The 21,283-nt window shown below is 46.5% G+C and overlaps 2 protein-coding genes across 2 annotated transcripts in view; both read left to right on the top strand.

The window, feature by feature from the left end:
- The window catches only part of LOC127219171 (multidrug and toxin extrusion protein 1), a 32,817-nt gene extending 29,315 nt beyond the window's left edge, over positions 1-3,502 (top strand). The window contains exon 17 of the mRNA XM_051180473.1: positions 3,179-3,502. Coding sequence (XP_051036430.1) covers positions 3,179-3,405 — 227 coding nt within the window. The 3' untranslated portion in view covers positions 3,406-3,502. The remainder of the gene's footprint in view (positions 1-3,178) is intronic.
- A 1,321-nt stretch (positions 3,503-4,823) lies between these two features.
- LOC127219172 (multidrug and toxin extrusion protein 2) overlaps positions 4,824-21,283 on the top strand; it is a 33,274-nt gene continuing 16,814 nt past the window's right edge. The window contains exons 1-8 of the mRNA XM_051180474.1: positions 4,824-5,013; positions 5,090-5,191; positions 11,005-11,073; positions 12,309-12,457; positions 13,002-13,044; positions 15,897-15,941; positions 17,105-17,202; positions 20,117-20,214. Of these exons, the coding sequence (XP_051036431.1) occupies positions 4,861-5,013; positions 5,090-5,191; positions 11,005-11,073; positions 12,309-12,457; positions 13,002-13,044; positions 15,897-15,941; positions 17,105-17,202; positions 20,117-20,214 (757 nt within the window). The 5' untranslated portion in view covers positions 4,824-4,860. The remainder of the gene's footprint in view (positions 5,014-5,089; positions 5,192-11,004; positions 11,074-12,308; positions 12,458-13,001; positions 13,045-15,896; positions 15,942-17,104; positions 17,203-20,116; positions 20,215-21,283) is intronic.

The following is a 21,283-nucleotide window of genomic DNA, read 5'->3' on the forward strand; positions in this document are numbered from 1 at the left end:
CCCCCAGGCTGGCTCACTTCCCAGGTTTCCCGCTTCCTTGTGATCTTCCTCTGGGAACTTTTCTCTGCATCATTAGTTTTCTGCCACCTTAAAGATGCTCCTTTTAATTCATTTTATCCTGATGTAGCAATTATCTTGAGAAGGAGAGCAGGAGGGCTAGTTTGTAAAATTTGAGAAATGATACCCTGTCTTGTTATTGTGAGGATTGTGTTGTTAGGAACTGGCAGACACAGCCTAAATATTTTGTAGATGTGATCTGATATTATCTAATTTTAAAAGTTTTACTTGCTTTTGTTTCTTTGAGATAGTATTTGTGTAGCTCAGGCTAGCCTTGAATTGGCATTTAGGTGAGGATGGCTCTCCTGCCTCCCAAGTTGACATTACATGCTGGTGAAACCTGTATTATAATGTTCTGAATTATTTGTCATGACTCTGAGGCCATTGTAACAATCTTAGCGCAGGTTGAAAATTCCTAATCTGAAACATTTTGAAATTCAAACTAAAATATGGAATACTTCTGTTCCCAAGCATTTCAGATATGGTGTACTCAATCACTTATGTACCTCCGTGCTTTTTAAGATAGCAGATGCCAATCTTCTCCTTAGGCTGCTACGTAATCTGCCTTTATTTTTCACTTGGATAGTTTTTAGCATGTTTTCCTGTTAGTATTCTTATTCCACAAGGGTTTGAGACTTGAGTCTTTGTGTGAGTCATTATCTTGCTTGGTTCTTGGTGGGTCCTTGGAGGTGGAGTCTCATATTTAGTTCTGTGGATATCTTGAATTATGTCTCAGTATATATATATGACAGCCTATTAGACAGGTGTCAGCCACTTGAAAAGTCTGACCCAAGGAAGCTCTCTGGCTCCCCGTGCTGGCTGACCAGAGCAGTTTGCAGAGTGAATAGAGGTGCTCAGAGATAATGGACCAAATGCAGGGCTGTTACCAGCATTGTTAGAGGCAGAGCCAGGGCCCTGGCAACCCTACCCCAGGCTCAGCCCCTGTCCTCAAGGGGCCAATTGAACAGAGGCAGAAAAGGGGGATTTACTATTCAGTGTGGCTGCACGGGGAAGAACAAATGAAAGGGTCCAGTGACTCCTCCCATCTTCCCCTTCAGGGCCCTGACATGAGGCTTAGGTGTAAGCACAAGGAATGCATAGGTGTGCAGTCCTAGTCAATACGTTGTCCTGCCCCTCAGTCACCCATCACGGATAGTCTTTCCTGCAAGATCGTCGGAGAAGTTGTCAGGACTGTGAAATCTCTTTGTGGGAGACACACCCCTCTCTGGCTGGCATCAGGCATCTGCTGTCTCCTGGCATGAGATTTCTGGGGAAATGCCAATGTTTTGGGAACCATTGTTGTACTAGTCTGATGGCAGAAGGCAGGGGCACAAATGTCTCCAAAAGATTTTCACCCCTACTTTGGATGGTTCCAGAGCTGGGTTTTTTGTTGTTGTTGTTGTTGTTGTTGTTGTTTGTTTGTTTGTTTGTTTGGTTTTTTTGGTTGTTTTTTTAAATTAAAGTATAATTGAAGTATAAAACCAATAACCACAACTAGAGATAAGATCAAAAAGTGTCCTGGAAATCACTCCCTCAGTAGTACTGGGGATAGAATTTGGTTTTCTATCTGTTATAATAAACAGAAACTGGGGATTGAATCTTTACATTTAAATTTGCTCTATTCAGCATGCTGGAAGATCTGGGAAGCCTGAGGGAGACCTGCCTATCTCCTTCTTTTACTAACATATTTACAGAGACCAGGGAACATAGGTGACTTAGGGTTTCTATTGTTGTGAAGGGACACCATGACCATAGCAACTCTTATAAAGGAAACCATCTAATTGGGGGCTGGCTTATAGTTCAGACATATAGTCCATTATTGTCATAGCAGGAAGCATGGTAGAGTGCAGATAGACATGGTGCCAGGGAGTGGTTGCGAGGTCTGCATCTGGATCCTCAGGCAGCAGGAAGGAAGGATGAGCTACTGGGCCTAGGTTGAGCTTCTGAAACCTCAAAGCCATACTTCCTCCAACAAGGCCTGGTGCTGCCACTCCCTATGAGCCTGTGGGGGCCATTTTCATTCAAACCACTACATTCCACTCTCTGGCCCCCATTGACTTGTAGCCTTATCATAATGCAGAAATGCATTCAGTCCGACTTCAGAAGTCCCCATAGTCTATAATAGTTTTAAAAGTCCAAAGTCTCTTCTGAGATTCATGGCAATCTCTTAACTGCAATCTCCTGTAAGACCAAAATAAAAAAGCAGATCACATACTTCCAACATACAATGGCACAGGATATGCTTTACTGTTCCGAAAGGGGGGAAAGGGAGCATAGTGAGAAAATATTCAAGTCACAAGAGGCAATAAATAATTTCAGAGTTTAGTCTTGTCCCCATGGCCAGGTATTTGGCCTTGTCTCTGACATTCCATAGCAGGGAAGGGCTGGCCAAGGTTACTGAAGCTTGCATTTCTCTGGAGCCAATTTGGATGACATTTAGACTGAAAGTTAACTCCAAACAAACAAAACATTAGCAGTGCATACTTGCAAGCTGCTTACACTGAGCTCTCATGGATTTCTTCCTATAGAGTGGGGTATAAATGTGCTCTTGTAAATTGTAAAATGCCCATATTTCTTAATACAAAATGAAACACAAATGTGTCCCCATTTGTCCCCCTGGGACTATCTCCTGGAGCAAAGGCAGTAAAAAGATTATATTGGAGTCACTAATGCCTATTCCTATGGGAGGTCAGGGCAGGGACACTTCTGAGCCTTCACAAATCATGCCTTGCTTGTACAAAATGGTGGGCAGGAACTTCTGGACAGAGTGTCAGTATAATGAGGCTGTAGCAGGCAAAGCTCCTGGCAAGTCAGCAAGAAAAGTGGATCAGGGTGGTTTGGCAATTTATGGTTTCATTATGATTTTCTCTGCAGGGCTTTATCTGAAACAAACAATAACAACTTGAAGGGACATTAATAGTCATTTAAAGAGATAATGGCAGGTACATAGCCCCAAGATCTCTTACCTAAGAGTTAACAATGGTTTATTTATTTATTTATCATAACAAATGTTTCTGGAATCAACCTTCTCCTAGCAATAATCAAGAATAACAGTCACCATTTGTACATATGAAAATAAAAAGCCTTTCATGATGCTCACTAAGGTCCCTTTCCCCCACAGAGGCTCCTGAAAGCCAGGGAGAAATAATGATGGTGGATCTCGAAAAAAAAGATGAGACTCAGATGGACCAGCAGATAAACCAGCAACAAATTTTGCCTGTCCACCCAAAGGACAGAAATGAAATGTCTAAGAGACAGTTGATCCTGCAGCGAGGGCTCCTGCTCCTGGGAGTGGCTGTGGTCTTGGTGGGGGGGATTTTAGTGAGAGTGTATGTCAAAATTGAGTGATGTGGAAGAGGCAGAGATCAAGCCACACAGGTGCTCCTCAGTTCGTGAGATTAACACCTAACCAATCCATCACATATTGAGATATTACATCAGGCCTGGGTGTTGCTATGGCAAAGACAGCTCTCTCTGTCTCTCTTTCTCTCTAACACAGAGACAGAGATACTGAGAGACTGAGAGTCACAGACACTCACACACACACACACAGGGGAGAATCACAGACACACAACACAGAGAGAGACAGAGAGATGGAGAGTCTCTCAGTCACACACACACAGACACAGAGAGAGGCATGCATTGTGAGTGAACAATGCATGCAATACACTTAACCTACCAAAGCCAGTGTTTGAAATACTGTACCAACTAGAATGTTGATTTTTCACCCCTGGGGTTGCAGGACCACCTGGGGACTACAGCTCACTGTCACTGTCCCATATCTCTAAAAGATGGTGTCACACATTGGGAACCCAGGAAAAGCTCCCAGTTCAAATAGTCTCTACTAAATGCTTGTCACTTTTGCACCAATGTAGAGTTGGGCCCCTGGAAAGTGAGTCACTGTAAGTCTGGGACCACATGCAGCTTTGAACTTACAGACAATTCACAGGCCTGGCAGTGGCCAGCCATTTTAGCTAACAAACGTCAACGTACTCACGGGCTTTATGAACTGAGAATGCAAAAAATGTTTTTCCTAATAAATCGTAAGGTAAACGCCTTATTGTGGTCTAAGACAATGCCAGGAAGGAGATGGTGGAATATTAATTCATTCACCATGGTCAAACACGGACCTTGGTGTACTGACTGCATTCATGTGTAAACTTCCCATTTTTTTCTGCCTATTGTTTTCTAAGCTAGAAACCCATAGCTGGCCTGCTTCTGTATTCTTACTGTGTATGACTTCTGTTAAATACATTTTATGTCTCTGGGTTGTAGATTGCTATTCTGTAAGCACACAGCATTTATTAATCATCAGAGGAAGCTCAGAGCTCCTGTTGGGGTACCATCGGGGGAGGTCTCTGGAGCTGTGAAGTGGTGACAATTCCTGGTGGTGGCCAACTCTTTCAACCTCTGAAGGGTTAGGCACACACAAGAATTCAGCAAACTTTCAAAGAACAGAAAATGAACACATTTAGGAAATTTAACTATTTATTTTGTTTTTCTTTTGGGGTTTGGGGCTGGAACTCAGGGTCTGCTACAGGCAAGCATTCCTCACTGAGCTACACCCTCAGCCCTCATCGGTTGGGTTTGGCTGGGACCACCTAAAGCATCACTCAGAGTTTCATTCTTGTTGAGTAAATAAGATGACATTTTCCAGCTACCTAGATCGAGGCTTGTCCCGCGCGCTCGGTGACGGTTGACACGGCACCCCGGGGCGGGGTGGTGCGAGGGGCGGGTCCCCGCAGTGGCCACTCCGACCTCCTCAGCTCCACGTGCCGGTCCGCCTGCATCAAAGCCTGCACCATGGAGCCCGCAGAGGACAGCCTGAGCATGGCCACCCCGCTTCCTGAGCCACCCGACGCCCAGCAGGGGCGCAGCCCTGGGGGCCTGCGGGGAGTGCTGTCCCCCTACGTGTGGCGGGAGGCGGCCGCGCTGGCGGCGCTCGCGGGGCCGGTGGTGAGTCGGACCCTGAGCTGCGGGCGCGGGGTGGCCCCAGGAGGGCCTAGGGTGACTGCCTTTCTGCTTCTCGCAGTTCCTGGCGCAGCTGATGATCTTTCTCATCAGCATCGTCAGTTCCATCTTCTGCGGACACCTGGGCAAAGTGGAGCTGGACGCTGTGACGCTCGCTGTTTCTGTAGGTGTTAACTTGGTAAAGCCTTGGGAGTAAAGCTTTAAGGTGTTTTATTTGTACCGTGCTGGAGATGAACTGAGGGCTGTGTGTGTGTGTGTGTGTGTGTGTGTGTGTGTGTGTGTGTGTGTGTGTGGTACATTCCTAACCCCGTGCTGGAGATGAACTGAGGGCTGTGTGTGTGTGTGTGTGTGTGTGTGTGTGTGTGTGTGTTTGTGTGTGTGTGTGCTGGAGATGAACTGAGGGCTGTGTGTGTGTGTGTGTGTGTGTGTGTTGGGTACATTCCTAACCCCAAGCCTCACAATTAGAAATTCAGGGACTGGGTCTGACCCACCACTACATGATGGCATCACATCTGGGAAAAGAGCATGTTCTGAGCAGATCTCACAAGCACTATGGAAGGAGCATCCTGAGCAGAGGCATGGTGCATGGCTACCCTAAAGGAACTACACGCCCCAACCCCCTTTTCTGAAACCAAACCACCAAAGCTATTAGTTGCACAGTTCTTTAAGATTGCATTATTACTCTCCCTTATGACCATGCCTCCTTAGAAGCCTTTCTCCATCTGTTAGGTAAGGGAGAGCTGCTTTGCTTGCATTTGATCCGCATTTTCAGACATGGAAAGAACTCCTCCCGGTGAGGTGATGACAACTGGCAACCGCACCCCACTCCCCACCACCGCAATTTCAGAAAATGCCCCTTCTACCCTCTTGGATGTTGTAGTGCCCTGTGCTATAGTGGAGGCCTGCAGTTTGCCACCAGCATTGTGGTAGAGAGCACATGGCTATGAAGCGTCTCTATATATAGGCCTATTACTGTATTGGCAGAACTTGTGTGCGTGCTCTCTCTCTCTCTCTCTCTCTCTCTCTCTCTCTCTCTCTCTCTCTCTCTCTCTCTCGTGTGTGTGTGTGTGTGTGTGTGTGTGTGTGTGTGTGTCCCAGTGTCTTTTCCAGAGACGATGAGCTTGGCCACTGCATGATATTGGGTAATGTCCAGTATCCTAGACACCGAGGGCTGTGAAAATGCATTGGCAGGTTGGCCATTAGAGACCAGGTGTTTTCCTAGCCCTGGTGTCCCAGCCAGGAAGCTTCCTTTTGGGCATCCCATCCCATCCTGTTCTTTTCCTCATATCCAGTCAACACCCTCAGCTGCTGGGAGCTTCTCTTCTCTCTTGCCCTTTACTGTCATCTTTGGGGGTGTGGCTTGAGTCCTCTCATTTACCCCCAACTCCCCCTGCCTTTCCTGCAGTCTCCTTACAGTAGAAACAAATGCTTGGTCTCTATGTGTCTAGGTTCTCTCTCCTCAGCCCTGCAGCCCTGTCAGGTCCTCACCCCATCCTGATTGTTCTGGACTCATGGAGTCCTTACACTAGGAGGCCCCAGCTGCTGTGGCCCTGCTGTGGCCCTGCTGGGACCTGCCCAACACTAAACAGGCAGCTCACCCTCCTCTCCTCCCTCTCACCTCCCATTCCACAGGTCCAATCCTTTGGGCACCTGGTGGAGCACTCACCTTCCACCACACTCTGGAACCTTCTTTCTCCTCCACTCTTTGAAGTACATACATCAAGGGCTCTCTCTGGACATACCCCACCACCTCCAGCTCCTTCCCTCTCCTTCCCTCTTTGCCAGCATCACGGCCTCCCTTGCTCTAGTCTGCTCTCTGCTCTCCCACTGACTCTGTCGATTCATCTGTACTGGCTGGTTTTGTGTGTTGTCAGCTTGACACAAGCCAGAGTCATCTAGGGAAAGGAGCCTCAGTTGAGGAAATGCCTTGGTGAGATCCAGCTGTAAGACATTTTCTCATTTAGTGACCAATGCAGGAGGGCCCAGCCCATTGTGAGTGGTGCCATCCCTGGGTTGCTGCTCCTGGGTTCTATAAGAAGATGAGCTGAGCAACACAGGGGAAGCAAGTCAGTAAGCAGCTCCCCTCCATGGCCTCTGCATCAGCTCCTGCTTCTAGGATCCTGCCCTCTTTTGAGTTCCTGTCCTGGCTTCCTTCAGTGACGAACAGCAATGCTGATGTGTAACCCTAATAAACACTTTCCTCTCCAACTTACTCTTTGGTCATGGAGTTTTGTTATAGCCAAAGAAATCCTAAGACCTTACCAGAATCTGCCCATGGTTGTCAGGAGTTTTCACCTTCATACTCACCCACCATCTGGCCATCCTTCCGGCTGCCGCCCCTAGGAACTGCCCACAGCATTTCAGCTCACCCTCAGCTCGGCTGTGGCCTCTGGTTGTTGCACTTTTCTTTATTTCTCTGCTTTCCCCCTTTTTAACTTATTTAAATTATTAACTAATGCCACTGTGAGCAGTTGAACCCAGGACCTTGCACATGCCAGGTAAATACTCTATAACAGAGATATACCCCAGCCTTCTTTTCTTTCTATTTTAAATGTCCTCTGTGTTTCTCAAGTCAGTATCTCCATCCTCAACACGGGCTTACAGTTATGGTGGACCAGTTGGAAACCAGAGGTGAAACCAAACCAGAGCTTGCTGCAGCTGCATCTCCCAGGCAATGCAGGGAGTTTTCTACTCTGTCTTTGTAGCGGTGAGGATTAAGTCGAGCTTTACACTTGCACTCTGTCATGCCCCTCACCTTAAGCCCTCTCCACCCATCAGCAGCCCATGTTCCTTAGAGTTCCTGAGAACCACCCCACCCCCATTTCTTCTGCATCCCCCATCACTCTCTTGTGAAGGCTTCGTTCTTTTTTTTCTTCCTGAGGCTTGGAGGGTATGCTTAGAGCCCTTCCTAGCTCTCTTCTCTCCGAGGCACGAGTGAGTGACTTATTTTTGGGAAGCTTGAGTCCTGCCACAGATCTGGTTCAACCAAATGTTTTGTTGGAGTCATACAGCTCTGCTGTCCTGTCTGAGTACACCCACAGCTCCTTCTTGTCCTTTTCTCCTGTCCTTCAGTCTCGTCTGCCTAGGCATTTCCATCCCGGTCTTTGGCGAGGATTTCACACCTTTAAGTTATGTGTCTGCATCCCATCATAAGGCTCTTTGTTCTTTGTTTCATTAAAATTATTTTAAGATATATCTTTTTAGGGGGAAAACCAAATTAAAATTGTGTGTGAGTTGCTGTTGTTTGGGGCAGTTTCCCACAGTGAGATGGGAGGCTTGGTGGTGGTATGTGGGCAGGCTGGTGTGTTCCACTGGCAGGGCTTTCTGCAGATAAGCTCCTGAATAGGGAGAGCCACTGTCAGCCCTTTGCAAATGGGTCAAGGAGATATGTTGCTTCTAATGGATGCTAGCTTGTAACTAACTAACTTTTGGGAAGACCCTGGACTGAATGGCACTGTGATTAGATATGTTAAATTTCTTTTTTTTTTTGAGACAGGGTGTTGCTCAGTAACCCAAGTAGGCCTTGAATTCTCAATATTCTTGCCTCAGTCGGAATTATAGGGCTAGTCGTTTTTGCCTAATCTTTTATTGTAATGTTGTCCATAGTAAAAGTGACCTCTAACTTAGTTCAGTCTGGTGAAACTTGAGCATATGTGAGGTATAGAGGACAACTCCAGTTCTAAGCCAGCCAAAGGCAGTCAGTGTACAACAACAGCAACAACCACAAACAACAACAACCCAGACACAACAGAACAAAGATACTCCCGTGAGTGACTAAAAAAGCAAACAGAACTCTTTTTATAACGTGAGTGCTTCCCCCTTCTCTTCTCCTGGGTGGGTTCAGGAGTAGTGGGTGCCTCACATCTGGGCCTCACTGTGGCCCGAGCCTTCTGGGTTTCATGTCTGGTAGGGTAATTTTAGGGCACTCCTAATGTGGTCTGCTATTGACCTCTTGAGGCTAGGGGGTTTAGATTCCCAGGTATCTTGGTCCATTACTACTATCTCTAAGTATTGGGCACTCTATAGAGAAAAAGGTCTCCTTAGCTCACACTTTAGGACATTTAGGAGCATGCACCAGCTTCTGCCTGGCTCTGGTGGGGGCCTTGTCATCATGCTTATGAGAGTAGCAAGCAGTCACACAGTGAGCAATTCTAGTGCCTGGCACTAGAATTGTGTTCTCTCAGGAACAAATTAGGTCTCAGGAGAACTTTTTTTTTTTTTTTTTTTTTTTGAGCTGGTCTCATGAAGCCCAGACTGACCTCAGACTTTGCATGTATGTGGTAAAGGGTAGTCCGAGCCTCTGTTCCTCCTGCCTCTACCTCTCCAGGGTGGGGGTGGCAGGCACGTGCCACCATGCCCAGCTCATACAGTGCTGGATTTTTGAATTCTGAGATAGCACTCTACCTACTGAGCCCCTACATCTTGTGCCCCTGTGAGAACTATATTAGCCCCATCCAAGGCTGGCATCCCAGTGACTTAATCACCCTCCACTAAATGTCATTGCTTGAAGATCCCACTACCTCCCAAGTACACCATACCACGGGCCAGACTTCCAGCACTTATACCATTGGGGATCATATTTCATTAGCCAAAACGCTGGGTCAGAATCTTGGTAAGTAAAGCCGTTCCTTTACCTGGACTTGACATCAGTTGCTACGTGTGAGATCCAGGATGAAGAAGTGCATGCCACTTTTCCTCTTCCTCTGCTGGCCAGAACCATAGCACACTTAGCCCCACCCCTTAAGCTATGGCCTAATCTCTGGGTAGTTGGGGAGTGAATAACCTACTTGAGAGAGCGGCATAAACCCAATCCTTACTAGCCAGACCTCCTAGCTTCAGATCACACCAAGTAACCGAGCCAAATATAGTAAGTGTTCTGTCACTCAGGCCACCCACTAAAATGGGAAACTGTAACCCCATATGCATGTAACTTAGGACAGTGCCTGGTCATAACACCACACACATGAAGCGCCTGGTACACAATATGTGTTCAATAAGCACTGGGTGTTATGTGTGTATGCATGTGTTTGCAGGTACAGCACCCCCACACATGCATTCAAAGTGGAGAAGAAGGAGAAGGTGGGTACCCTTCTCTCTCCTTCTCTACCTTCTTTCTTTGAGGCAGCATCTCTTACCCAAACTGGAGCAAATGTTTCAGCTAGACTGGAAGGTCAATGAGCTCCAGGGTCTGCCTACTCCATAGCACCCCCTGCCCCCAGACACACACACACTAAATCCTGGAGCTGCCCGTGCATGCAGCTTATATGGGGACTATGGGGATCCAGACCCAGGTTCCCATGCTTGTATAGCCCTCTGCTAAGCCTGGAATTCTAGATAGATATTTTTCTCTCTGCCGTTTGTGTGTGTGTGTGTGTGGGGGGGGGAGAGAGAGAGAGAGAGAGAGAGAGAGAGAGAGAACATGGGAGAGGGAGAAGGAAAGGGAGAGAGGGAGGGAGAGGGAGAGAAGGAGGGAAGGAGAGGGAGAGAGGGAAGGGGATAGGGCCTAGCCCTTTCAAATGCATGTCCTCTGGTAGACTAGGCACATGGCCTTAGACAATGGGAAACCTTTCTGTTAAATTTTTAGTTTTTAAAGGTGGGTTTGGCTCTGGTCCCAAGACTGGTCTTGCATTCGTGATCTCCAGTGATTCTTGGGCCTCCATCCTGTGTGGTGTTAGGACCCACAGGACACACCACAGTGCCTGGCTTTACTTTCCTAAAGCAGAAGCTCTTTCATGCTGTATTAAGAAAACCCAGGCTTGCTGGGTGGTGTTTTAATCCCAGCACTTGTTAGTAAGAGGCAGGTGGATCTCTGTGAGTTCAAGGCCAGCCTGGTCTACACAGAGTCCCAGGACAGCCAGGGTTAAATAAGGAGACCTTGTCTCCTTGTCTCATAAAACCAGAATGAGCTGCTGAGGCTCCTTGGCTCTTGGCTCTGCCTGCTGCTCTTGGACTGTTGGTTTTTTCCCCCCCTTGTAGGTTGTGAATGTCACTGGGATTTCAGTAGGGACTGGCTTGGCCTCAGCTTGTGACACACTGATGTCTCAGGTGAGAAACCTCATTGCTCACATGGGTGCAGCCCTTTATGAATAGACAGCACAGTTAGTTACTAAATCACATGACCAACACCCGGCTAACACAGCTGTGACTTGTGCTAGGGGACTCGTGCTGTGCCCATACTGATGGCACAGCGGTGAGTGGGCTTTGCAAGGTAGGGACAAGGAGAGGTGTGGTAGGCAAACAAACAAATAGGACCTGGGTAACCATGTTCCTTCAACTGACTTTTTTTTTTTTTTTTTAAATCTCACAGTTTAAAGCCCAGGAACTTATTAGCTGACTTATTAGGCTGGGACCTCTGTTTGGGGGGAAAACAGTCTGTTTGGTATCTTTCTGCCTCCTTAAAGTTTCAGTTTGCATGTCACTTAGCAAAGGGACTCCACTGTTGTTGGCTGGGTTTGGTCTGGTCCTGGTGCAGGGGCACAGGGAGATCAATGACTCCCATTGTGTTTGGCAGATGGCTCTGCTCTCCCGGCTTGCTCTGCACAGGGTCCATGTTTTCCTTATCCCTCGCTCTCAGAGCCCCTGTAAACTTCTTAAAACTGGTCTTTGCAGCCGGGCGGTGGTGGCATAAACCTTTAGTCCCAGCACTCGGGAGGCTGAAACAGGTGGATCTCTGTGAGTTTGAGGCCAGCCTGGTCTACAAGAGCTAGTTCCAGGACAGCTTCCAAAGCCACAGAGAAGAAACCCTGTCTCGAAAAACGGAAAAAAAAAAAAAAAAAAAAAAGAAAAAAAAAGTGGTCTTTGCACTCCAGGTCCTCACCCCTGCGCTGGGCTTCGTCCAGTCGATACCCTGCCCATCACTGCCTTTCCCACTGGGCTTAGCATGTGCTGGGCATCTTGGGGCTTCTTCAATAAAATCGTCAAGTGAACACAAAGCCAACCACTGAGCTACCCTCAACATAGTGGGTGTCTTCCTTCCTCCACACCCCTGTGCTGTGCCCCACCCTTCTCAAAGCTTCCTTCTGCTCCTCTATGCTCCATGTGAACAGTTCCAGTTCCCAAGAGCAGGAAACAATTGTCCTAGAACACATACAACGTCATGGTGGCAGCTGGCTCTCTGGGACCTGGCAGCCCTTCCCCCTAGCTCCCCCATGACCTCCCTCCTCCCCCCCCCCCCGGCCAGCCCCCTGGGCAACGCTGCAGGGAACATGGCTGCCAGAGCTGCTGGGCCTGCTGGAAGGGGTCCTTGGTCCCCATGTTCACCGAAATGCTGTTTTTCCAAGTCCTTTGGAGGCGGGAACCTGAAGCGTGTGGGGGTCGTACTCCAACGGGGCATCCTCATCTTGCTGCTCTGCTGTTTCCCTTGCTGGGCCATCTTCCTCAACACTGAGCACCTGCTCCTGCTCCTAAGGCAGGACCCGGAAGTTGCCAGGTGAGCACCGGCTCAGAGTCCCTGGTCAGTGGTAGGTGGCAGACATTCTCAGCTGATTTGCTGGATGTGAGCACTTGGGTTTAGAAGAAGTTGTGACTGTGACCACTGAGTGACAGACACAGGGCCAAGCTAGCACACACTGTTTTGTGTCCATCACCGTTTTCTCCCATAGGGAGTCCAATGTATAGTTGTCTTCACTGTTGTGTTTAGGGACGGGTTTTATAAAACTTAAAAGTCTCGTGGGGTCTTTGTCCTGGGCTTGATTCTTTCCAAAGCTTTCTGCGTTCAACTTGTAGCAAGTTTTCCTGTTGGGTCACTCCTCCTCATCCCTCTCCACACTGAAAAGTGTCTGCTGTCCCTTCCCCCAACTTAAGGAACCACTTAGCAGCTATGGCGGCTGCTGGTACAGAGTAAACTGCTTTGACTCAGTGTCTTCCAAATAGATGTTTAGTTGTAAACTTTAGAAGAAGCCCCTGAACTGGACTTGATGTAGGGTGGCCAGAAGCCACTTTACTGTTGGTTGAACCCTGTCTTCTTGTTCCAGGCTAGCCCAGGTTTATGTGGTGATATGCATCCCTGCTCTTCCTGTAAGTTTCATGGCTGCTGTGTTTCTTTACTAGTGTATAATCATAGAAATGATAATAGTAGGTAATGATTTCCATTGAGACATTTTCATACATGTATGTAATGTACTTTGGTCATACCCATTTCTTCTCTTTCCTTCTTCTACCTTCCCCTGGTTCTCACTATCCTTCTCAACATCCCCTGTTCTAACCCCTCCTTCTCAATTCTACATGTGAGAGAAAATATGTAACAACTGTCATTCTGAGTCTGGCTTTTCACCTAAACGAAGAGCATAAGTTCCATTCATTTTCCTAAAGATGACATGATTTCAATCTTAATGGCAGAATAGTATTCCATTGTCTTATGTAGGCCACATTTTCTTTATCCATGTGTCCATTGATGGCCACTAAAGCTAATTCCAATGTGGGATGGTTAATCTCAATTGTCAACTTGATGAGATCTAGAGTTACTCGGGAGACCAGCCTTTCGGGGGGTTATCTTTATTAGGTTGATTTGAAGGGCCTATCACAAAGGGACTGCACAAAAGGAGAAAGCTATTGGAGCACAAGCATTCATCTCTCTGTTTCTTGATTGCGGATGCAACAGGGCCAGCCGCCTCAAGCTCCTGCCACCATGAACTCCCTGCCATGGGCTGTGCCTTGAACTGTGAACCAAAATGAACCCTTTCTACTGGGTGGTGGTGTCACACACCCTTAATCTCAGCACTCAAGAGGCAGAGGCAGGAGGATCTCTGTGAGTTCAAGGTCAGCCTGGTCTACAGAGTGAGTTCCAGGACAGCTGGGCTACACAGAGAACAACAACAAAAAGAACCCTTTTCCCCTTACATTGTCTTTGATTCCATTTTATTTATTTTGCTCCAGCAGGGTTCAGATCCCAAAGAGGAGGTGTGGGGTTGGTGAGGGAAGGAGACTGGCATGATTTGAGGGTGAATCAGGATGGCTGCCCATTTATTGGAAATAGGCTACACTTTATACACTCTAAACTTGCATTCTAGTTTAACCATGAGCAATATTGAAAGCATACTTAGTGAATCCAGGATGGAATTAGTGATCAACTAACTTCATTACAGCATTTTTCTTAAAGCAAAACCCCAATAAATTTAGCAAGAATCTAAAAGCCTATTGTCCTCTAGGGCTCAGAAACGCTACCATTGCTGTCTTACACTTTGTCCTGTGGAGTCTCAGCCTCTGTGGTCAGGAGGTGTCAGACACTGAATCCTGAAAAAACAAGCCCATAGGTGGAATTTCCATGCTTCAAGGGGCATGACCTAGTATTTGTACCATGTAGCACAAGCACAGAGCTGTTTCCCAACTGCATTCCTTTGAATAGGGAGTGAAGTATTCTGCCGATGCAATCAAAGGGTGATCATAGCCTGGACAGCGTGGCACTGTCTGTGACCCTGCATTCAGAAGGCTGAGGTAGAAGGATAGAAAACTTTGAGCCAGCCTGAGCTACAGCAAAGGAAATGATCCCCAGATTTACAAATGGGACGACATGGAATACAAAAGAATAGTCATCAGAGGCAGCGCACAGCCTGGGAGCCCATCCTTGTCAATCATGCATCCCATGTGGGAGTAACATTTAGAACATATGAGGAACACCAACATTTAAATATCTCCCAAATCAAAATGGGCTAGTGAACTAAATAAAGGAAGAAATAAAATATCTTTAGCTGTCAGAGAAATTCATATCAAAACTGCCTTGGCATTTCATGTGGGCCCAGAGAGACTAGATCTCACTAATGTCAACATAATGTTGGTGAGAGCATAGGAGTGTAAACTGGTTTGGTTACCATGGAGACCAGTATGGAAGTTCCTCAAAAAGCTAAAAATATATTTACTCCAAGATCCCACTATACCACTGTGGTATATAACTAGAGGACACCAGCATGCCACAGACATACTTATATATCTATATTTCATTGCCGCCAAGATAGGGAACTAGCCTGGATTTCCATCAACAGATGAACGGATGAAAAGGTATACATGTACACAGTGGAATTTCATTTAGTTATGAAGAAAAATGAAATGATGGGATGGGCCAGATGGGCTCTTGCTGCTCAACCTGATCTGAGTTCAATCCCCAGAGACCCACATGTGTGCACAGGCATGCACATATACACACAATAATAAAAATAAAAAATAAATGCAAGAAGGAAAAGAAAATGAATAGAACTGGAGACCCTCGTATTAAGTGAAATAAGCCAGACTCAGAGAGGCAAATATTGCATCTTTTCTCTCTCATGCAGCTGTAGATTTAAATCTCTCTCTCTCTCTCTCTCTCTCTCTCTCTCTCTGTGTGTGTGTGTGCATGCATGTGGGCGTACGTGTATGCGTATATCCCCATGTATGTATATACACATATACGTAATATGTATATATGTGGGTGGGTTGTAACACAGAAGTAGAAAGGACACTATGAGAGGGGAGGAAGTTGTCTATAGAGATGGCAGAGGAGCAGGACAGGGTTGTGGAGCATGTGTCATCAAATAGAAAATGAAGCGATGGGAGGAAGGGGAGGAAGGGTTGAGGGAGAAAGTGATGGGTGGGGGAAGAAGAAAAAAGGGCAATTATATGTATAGGGAATGCCAAATGAAGCAAATTTTCTTTTTGGCCAGCATACAGGCCAAAAATAATAATAATATAAAAATCTCCAGAACTTGACATGTATGAGAATATTATATTGAGACCCACTATTTTATAAAATTAGTAGTCAAAAGAAACTGAGCTGAGGTGTAGCCTTGCAGCACACATTTGCTGAGCGTGAAGTTCTGGGTTTGAGCCACAGAAATGTAAAGACAAAAACAAAACCAGAAACTAAGTAAGTGCTTGTGTTTTCCTCTTTAATCTTCTAGGCAGCATTCCTATTCCAGCTGCAGACACGGTATTTACAGAGTCAGGTACTCTTTTGTGTTTTTACTGCACACTACTGTGAGAAATGTAGAGTAAATGTTTTAGATGGATTTTCTATAATGATTTGCACCTCTTTTCCCTGTAATACATTTCTGAGACACACATGTTCTTTGGAAACACGAGCCCCTGTAGTTTCATGTACTGAAGAGATGGCCACCATATAGATTCATCTGTCTGATTCCTTAGTTTTCCTTCTGTCCCTCTGTAACTTTCACATCTAATCCTTCCTTACTCTCCAAACTGGCTATTGGCTTTGAATCTGACCTGGAGGCCTGGCCAGGATTTTGATACTGACAGGGAGGGTCTAGTGTTACTACAGCTACCCTTGTAAGTGTGGGTAGAACCCTGCTGCACACAAGGCAGAGAGAGAGGGCCAGAAGTGGTTGGACAGAAACTGGGCATGCCTTTAGTTAGTGTCCTGTCCCAGGCCACCTACAGACAGCTTGCTAGCCTCTAATCATAAAGGCCCCATCCCTAAGCCGGAGGAAATTGCTCTGCTTTGGCAGCCATCAATTCTGTTTGGTTGCTGGGAGAAGTTTAACATGAAGAAAGTGTTTGAGGACTGAAGTGTTGGCAGCATAAACAATAGGAATGTGCATTGCCAGGCACGATGGTTGCATGCCTTTACTTGCAACACTAGGAACTCTGTGAGTTTGGGTCCAGCCTGGTCTACATAAAGAGTAGCCGGAACTACATAATGAGACCTTGTCTCAAAAACAAAAGGAAAAGAACATCATACACTGCTAAGCAAAGGGATACCCATGTTTCTCCCCCACTCTCTTTGAAGCAAGCATTTCCGGGTGTTGTGCATGGGAGGAGACCCTCAGGTACAGCTCTGAGGAGTGGTGGGCTCCGGCTCCAACACCCCCAAAGCCTGTGTGTTCTCCCTGAGACCATACCCTCTTTCCCCTGTTGCTGTGATGAAATTGGGCAGGGTTTTGAAAAGGTCACCACAGGCTTCTGAGTGGCTAGGTGAGATGCTTCACCAGAGGAGGGGCTTGTTTGACCATTGCCATTCCTGACTTTGCTACTAGCCTTATGTGACTTTCCCACTGCCATCTATTTATATTTAACTATGCTGTTCGCTTGACAGGCTGGCCAACCAGTTTTTGAAAACAGTAATGTTTTCCTATTTGTTTGGGAATTTTAGGGCATCATTATGCCTCAAGTTATTGTTGGGATCGCAGCAAATGTCATCAACGTGGGCATGAATGCATTTTTGCTGTACGCCTTGGACCTCGGAGTGGTGTAAGTGGAAACCCATTCATTCAACAAAGACTTCTGCGTGAGGTGCCCTAGGGCTAGGTAAAGCCGCTGAAGCGGGGAACGTGGACAGGTAAGCAGGCACCTAGCAGTCTGTGCTCTGGTGCTCTGCAGGGCAGGTAAGAGCTGGCCCTGTGGGCCCACAGGGGAGCAGCTGGCTCCCCTTGCTGGGAGAGTGTGGAGATTAGATGGGAAGCAGGGAGCCTTGGACAGCAATGTGGGTGAAGCTGTGTTAGTCCTAACAAGCAAGCTGCTGCCACCTGGAGGCTGAGGGAAGTGCCAGACAGAAGCCTGAAGGGCTTCTCTCAGGTTCTCTGAATTTTACATTTGAGGCCAATTTCTTCTTAAATCTTGAAGACATGAGGGCTCCATGAACAAAGAAAGAAGCTAGCAGTATCCCAATGGTGTCCTGATGGCCCTTCCTCACACCAGAGGATGGGCTGCCACCCTAGCCCAACCCTAGTCTGCATATGTAGTAAGAGAGTCAGTCACACCAGCAAATGAGGACTGATACTCACAATTTGGGCGTGCTTCAGGGCACTGTGTTCATTGGTTAGTGGGTCATGACCGTTACTCACATACATGTAACAACTAAAGAAAAAGAGGCCATGAATTTGAACGATAGTGGGGACAGGTAACATGGGAGGGTCCCATCCTCAGGAACACAAAACAAAACAAACTACCACAGTAAAAATCACCTCCACACTCACACCTTAAATACATACAAGTTTCATCAACTTTGCCTTAATAAAGCTGAGAAAAAATAGAAATGAAATTAAACAACAAATCCAGTCAAGCCTGTGGCTATCTACTCAAGGGTGTGGGCTCCTCAGTTAGAGGAGAGTGGTCCTGGCTGGTCAGAGAGCAGTCTCTTCTCTTAAGTTGATACAACAGTAAATCTAACTGCCCTTCAGTCAAATAACATGATCTTCCAGAAACAAGATTCCATATTAGTAGTTTTAATTCATTAAATATTAAAATATAACTGCAACTGAAAACCCAGGATCTACCAGTATTCTATGAACAAAGGGTTATTTTGGTAATCACACAAAGTCACACACTGTCCCTAGTAACTTATGCATTTTCAGTAACAAATGTTTTTCTGTATTTTGGGATTTCCTAAAAGAAAAGAAATGAAAAAACAAAACGAAAACAAAAACAAAAAACTTCCACGAGGGAAAGAAATTCAAAATCCAGAGCTTCGCCTGTGAGCCTCCACAGTGTGGGCCCACTGTGTGCCTGTGAACCTCCATGTCAACTGTTGAATATCTTTGCTGTGATTTGTTGGTTTCCATTCAGATATTAATGTGGGTTCTGAATATCCATCAGAGTTTCCTGAGGGCGGAAACGGGGAGGGAGAAAAGAGAGAACAAGAAGAAAGGGAAATTCTTGGATGGACTTAGACGCTAGGAGCTGGATAGTCTAACTGTGGCCATATCCCATTGAAGAGTCAAGAAGTTAGTTGGCTCAGCCACCCCAAACTGGTGCCAAAGGCCTGGAGGCTCCCTGCAGAGTCACTGGTGGCAGGCCCAGGTTGGCAGGCTGGGGAAGCCTGTCTTAGTGAGACTTTCTACTGCTGTGATAAAACACCATGGCCAAAGCAGCTCGAACAGGAGAGGGTTTGCTTTGCTTACACTTTGACTTCAAGGCATGGAGGGAAGTCAGAGTTGGAGCTGACGCAGAGACAATGGAGAGCATTGCTTATGGCTGGCTCGGCCTGCTTTCCTACACCACCCAGGACGACCTGTGCAGGGGTGGCATACCCACAGTGTTCTGGGCCCGCAAGCATCAGTCCCCAATCAAGGTGACACCCCACAGACTTGCTTACAGGACAGTCTTGGAGGCATTTTCTCACTCAGTTGTGTCTAGGTTTGTGCCAAGTTGACAAAAGCCAATTAACAAGAAACTGTAGTCTAATGCTGGTGGATGGCGATGACACCAATAAATACTTTTATCCCCAATGGAAAGGGGGCTTGCAGACACTGGCATGTTTCTCCCTCTAATTCCTTTGTGCTTGGACCACAGCTTGCTGGATGGTAGGGCCCACATTCAAGGTGGGTCTCTCCTCAATCTCTGCCTCCTATGTCCACCTCTAGACAAGCCCCACAGACCCTTAGAGGTGGGTTTTTTGCTTGTTTATTTATTTGTTTGTTTTTTAAACATTCTTAGGCATCTCTTAATACAGCTAAGTTGACAACCAAGGGCAACTGTCACCCAGGCATTGGTCAGAGCATAGAGGGGGCCCATCAAGGAAAGGGAGAGCCAGTGGACTGACTAGACATCACAGAGGGTTCAGGTTCCCCTGTGAAGAGCACCTAAGACAGAATGTTGGACTTTTCCTAAAGAGATTTGCCCAGGATAGTTTGGGGAGAGGAGAGAACACAGGGGTGGGTTATTAAATGATAAAGTATGAAGCTCAGACGAGAAATCAAGAGGGAAAAGTAAACAAGGCTGAGCATGGCATTGCACCGATCCAGCATGCACGTGGGCAGGAAGATGGCTCCCACTGATGCGATGCTCAGTGTTCTATCTGATGGAAAACAAACCCGCTCTAATCCTGTGTGATAAAACCATGGCTTGGATGAACACTTGAATAGAGGAGCTGGCTGGCTCAACCCTTTGAACTACTCACCATCTAAGAAATGCTTTGGGGGTTGTTTAACATTGATGGCTTGTGGAATGGCAATACAGCTTCAAGACTGTCAGTGTCACACTGATGGACAGCAGCTCCAGCTCCACGGAGACAAACAAGCCTATTACACGTGCCTTCAGTCAACACACAAAAGGATGACGGCACATGCATTCCAAGTTCGCTTCCAGCAAATGCTTGTCAGAGGCAGTTTGCTGGCTCATGTTTGGAAGGACACACCCGTGCTAACCCTTGCCTTTTCTCCTGCAGAGGGTCAGCCTGGGCCAACACCACCTCCCAGTTCTTCCTGTCTGCCCTGCTTTTCCTCTACGTGTGGTGGAAGAGGATCCACATCCACACCTGGGGAGGTATGTGATCCTGCATCCTTGCATTGCATGGTGGAAGCTCTTGGGTCACACCATGGAGGCTCACAGGCGAAGCTCCGGCTTTTGAATTTCTTTCTCTCATAGAAATTTTTTTGTTGTTGTTTTTTTTTTTTTTTCTTTTAGGAAATCTCAAAATACAGAAAAACATTTGTTACTGAAAATACAGAAGTTACTAGGGACAGTGTGCGACTTTGTGTTTGTGTGATAGAATACTGGTAGATCCTGGGTTTTCAGTTGCAGTTATATTTTAATATTTGATGAATTAAAACTACTAATATGGAATCTTGTTTCTGGAAGATCATGTTATTTGACTGAAGGGCAGTTAGATTTACTGTTGTATCAACTTAAGAGAAGAGACTGCTCTCTGACCAGCCAGGACCACTCTCCTCTAACTGAGGAGCCCACACCCTTGAGTAGATAGCCACAGGCTTGACTGGATTTGTTGTTTAATTTCATTTCTATTTTTTCTCAGCTTTACTAAGGCAAAGTTGATGAAACTTGTATGTATTTAAGGTGTGAGTGTGGAGGTGATTTTTACTGTGGTAGTTTGTTTTGTTTTGTGTTCCTGAGGATGGGACCCAGGGTCTCATATGTAATAGGCAAGTGCTTTGCTACCAGCCTGCATCCCTACTGCTTTTTTGTTTTTAAGTTTTGAGACAGGGTCTTGCTAGCTGCACAGGGTAGCTTCAAGTTTGTGACCCTTGTCTCAGCTTTCCTAATAGCTGGGGTTACAGGTGCATACCTCTGTGATAGCCCACTGTGATGTTTTGACATAGATGTGCATTATTAAATGATTACTGCTGCAAAGTTAATTAATGTGCCCAGCACCTCGCATAGCTGCTGCTCTGTGTGTGGCAAGGACGGTCCCTATCATTGTTCTTGATAGACTCAAGGTACGCAGTGCTAACCCAATTCTCAGTTGTCTGTTAGGTCTCCAGAAGTTTCCATCATGTGACTGATCTCACTGATTCTCTCTACTCCCAGACCCTTGGTAACTAGCCTTCTGCTCTTGTATGAGTCCTACTTTTTCAGATTCCACACAGAGAGATTT

This window comes from Phodopus roborovskii, unplaced genomic scaffold (assembly GCF_943737965.1).
Source record: "Phodopus roborovskii unplaced genomic scaffold, PHOROB, whole genome shotgun sequence".
Taxonomy (NCBI): Eukaryota; Metazoa; Chordata; class Mammalia; order Rodentia; family Cricetidae; genus Phodopus; species Phodopus roborovskii.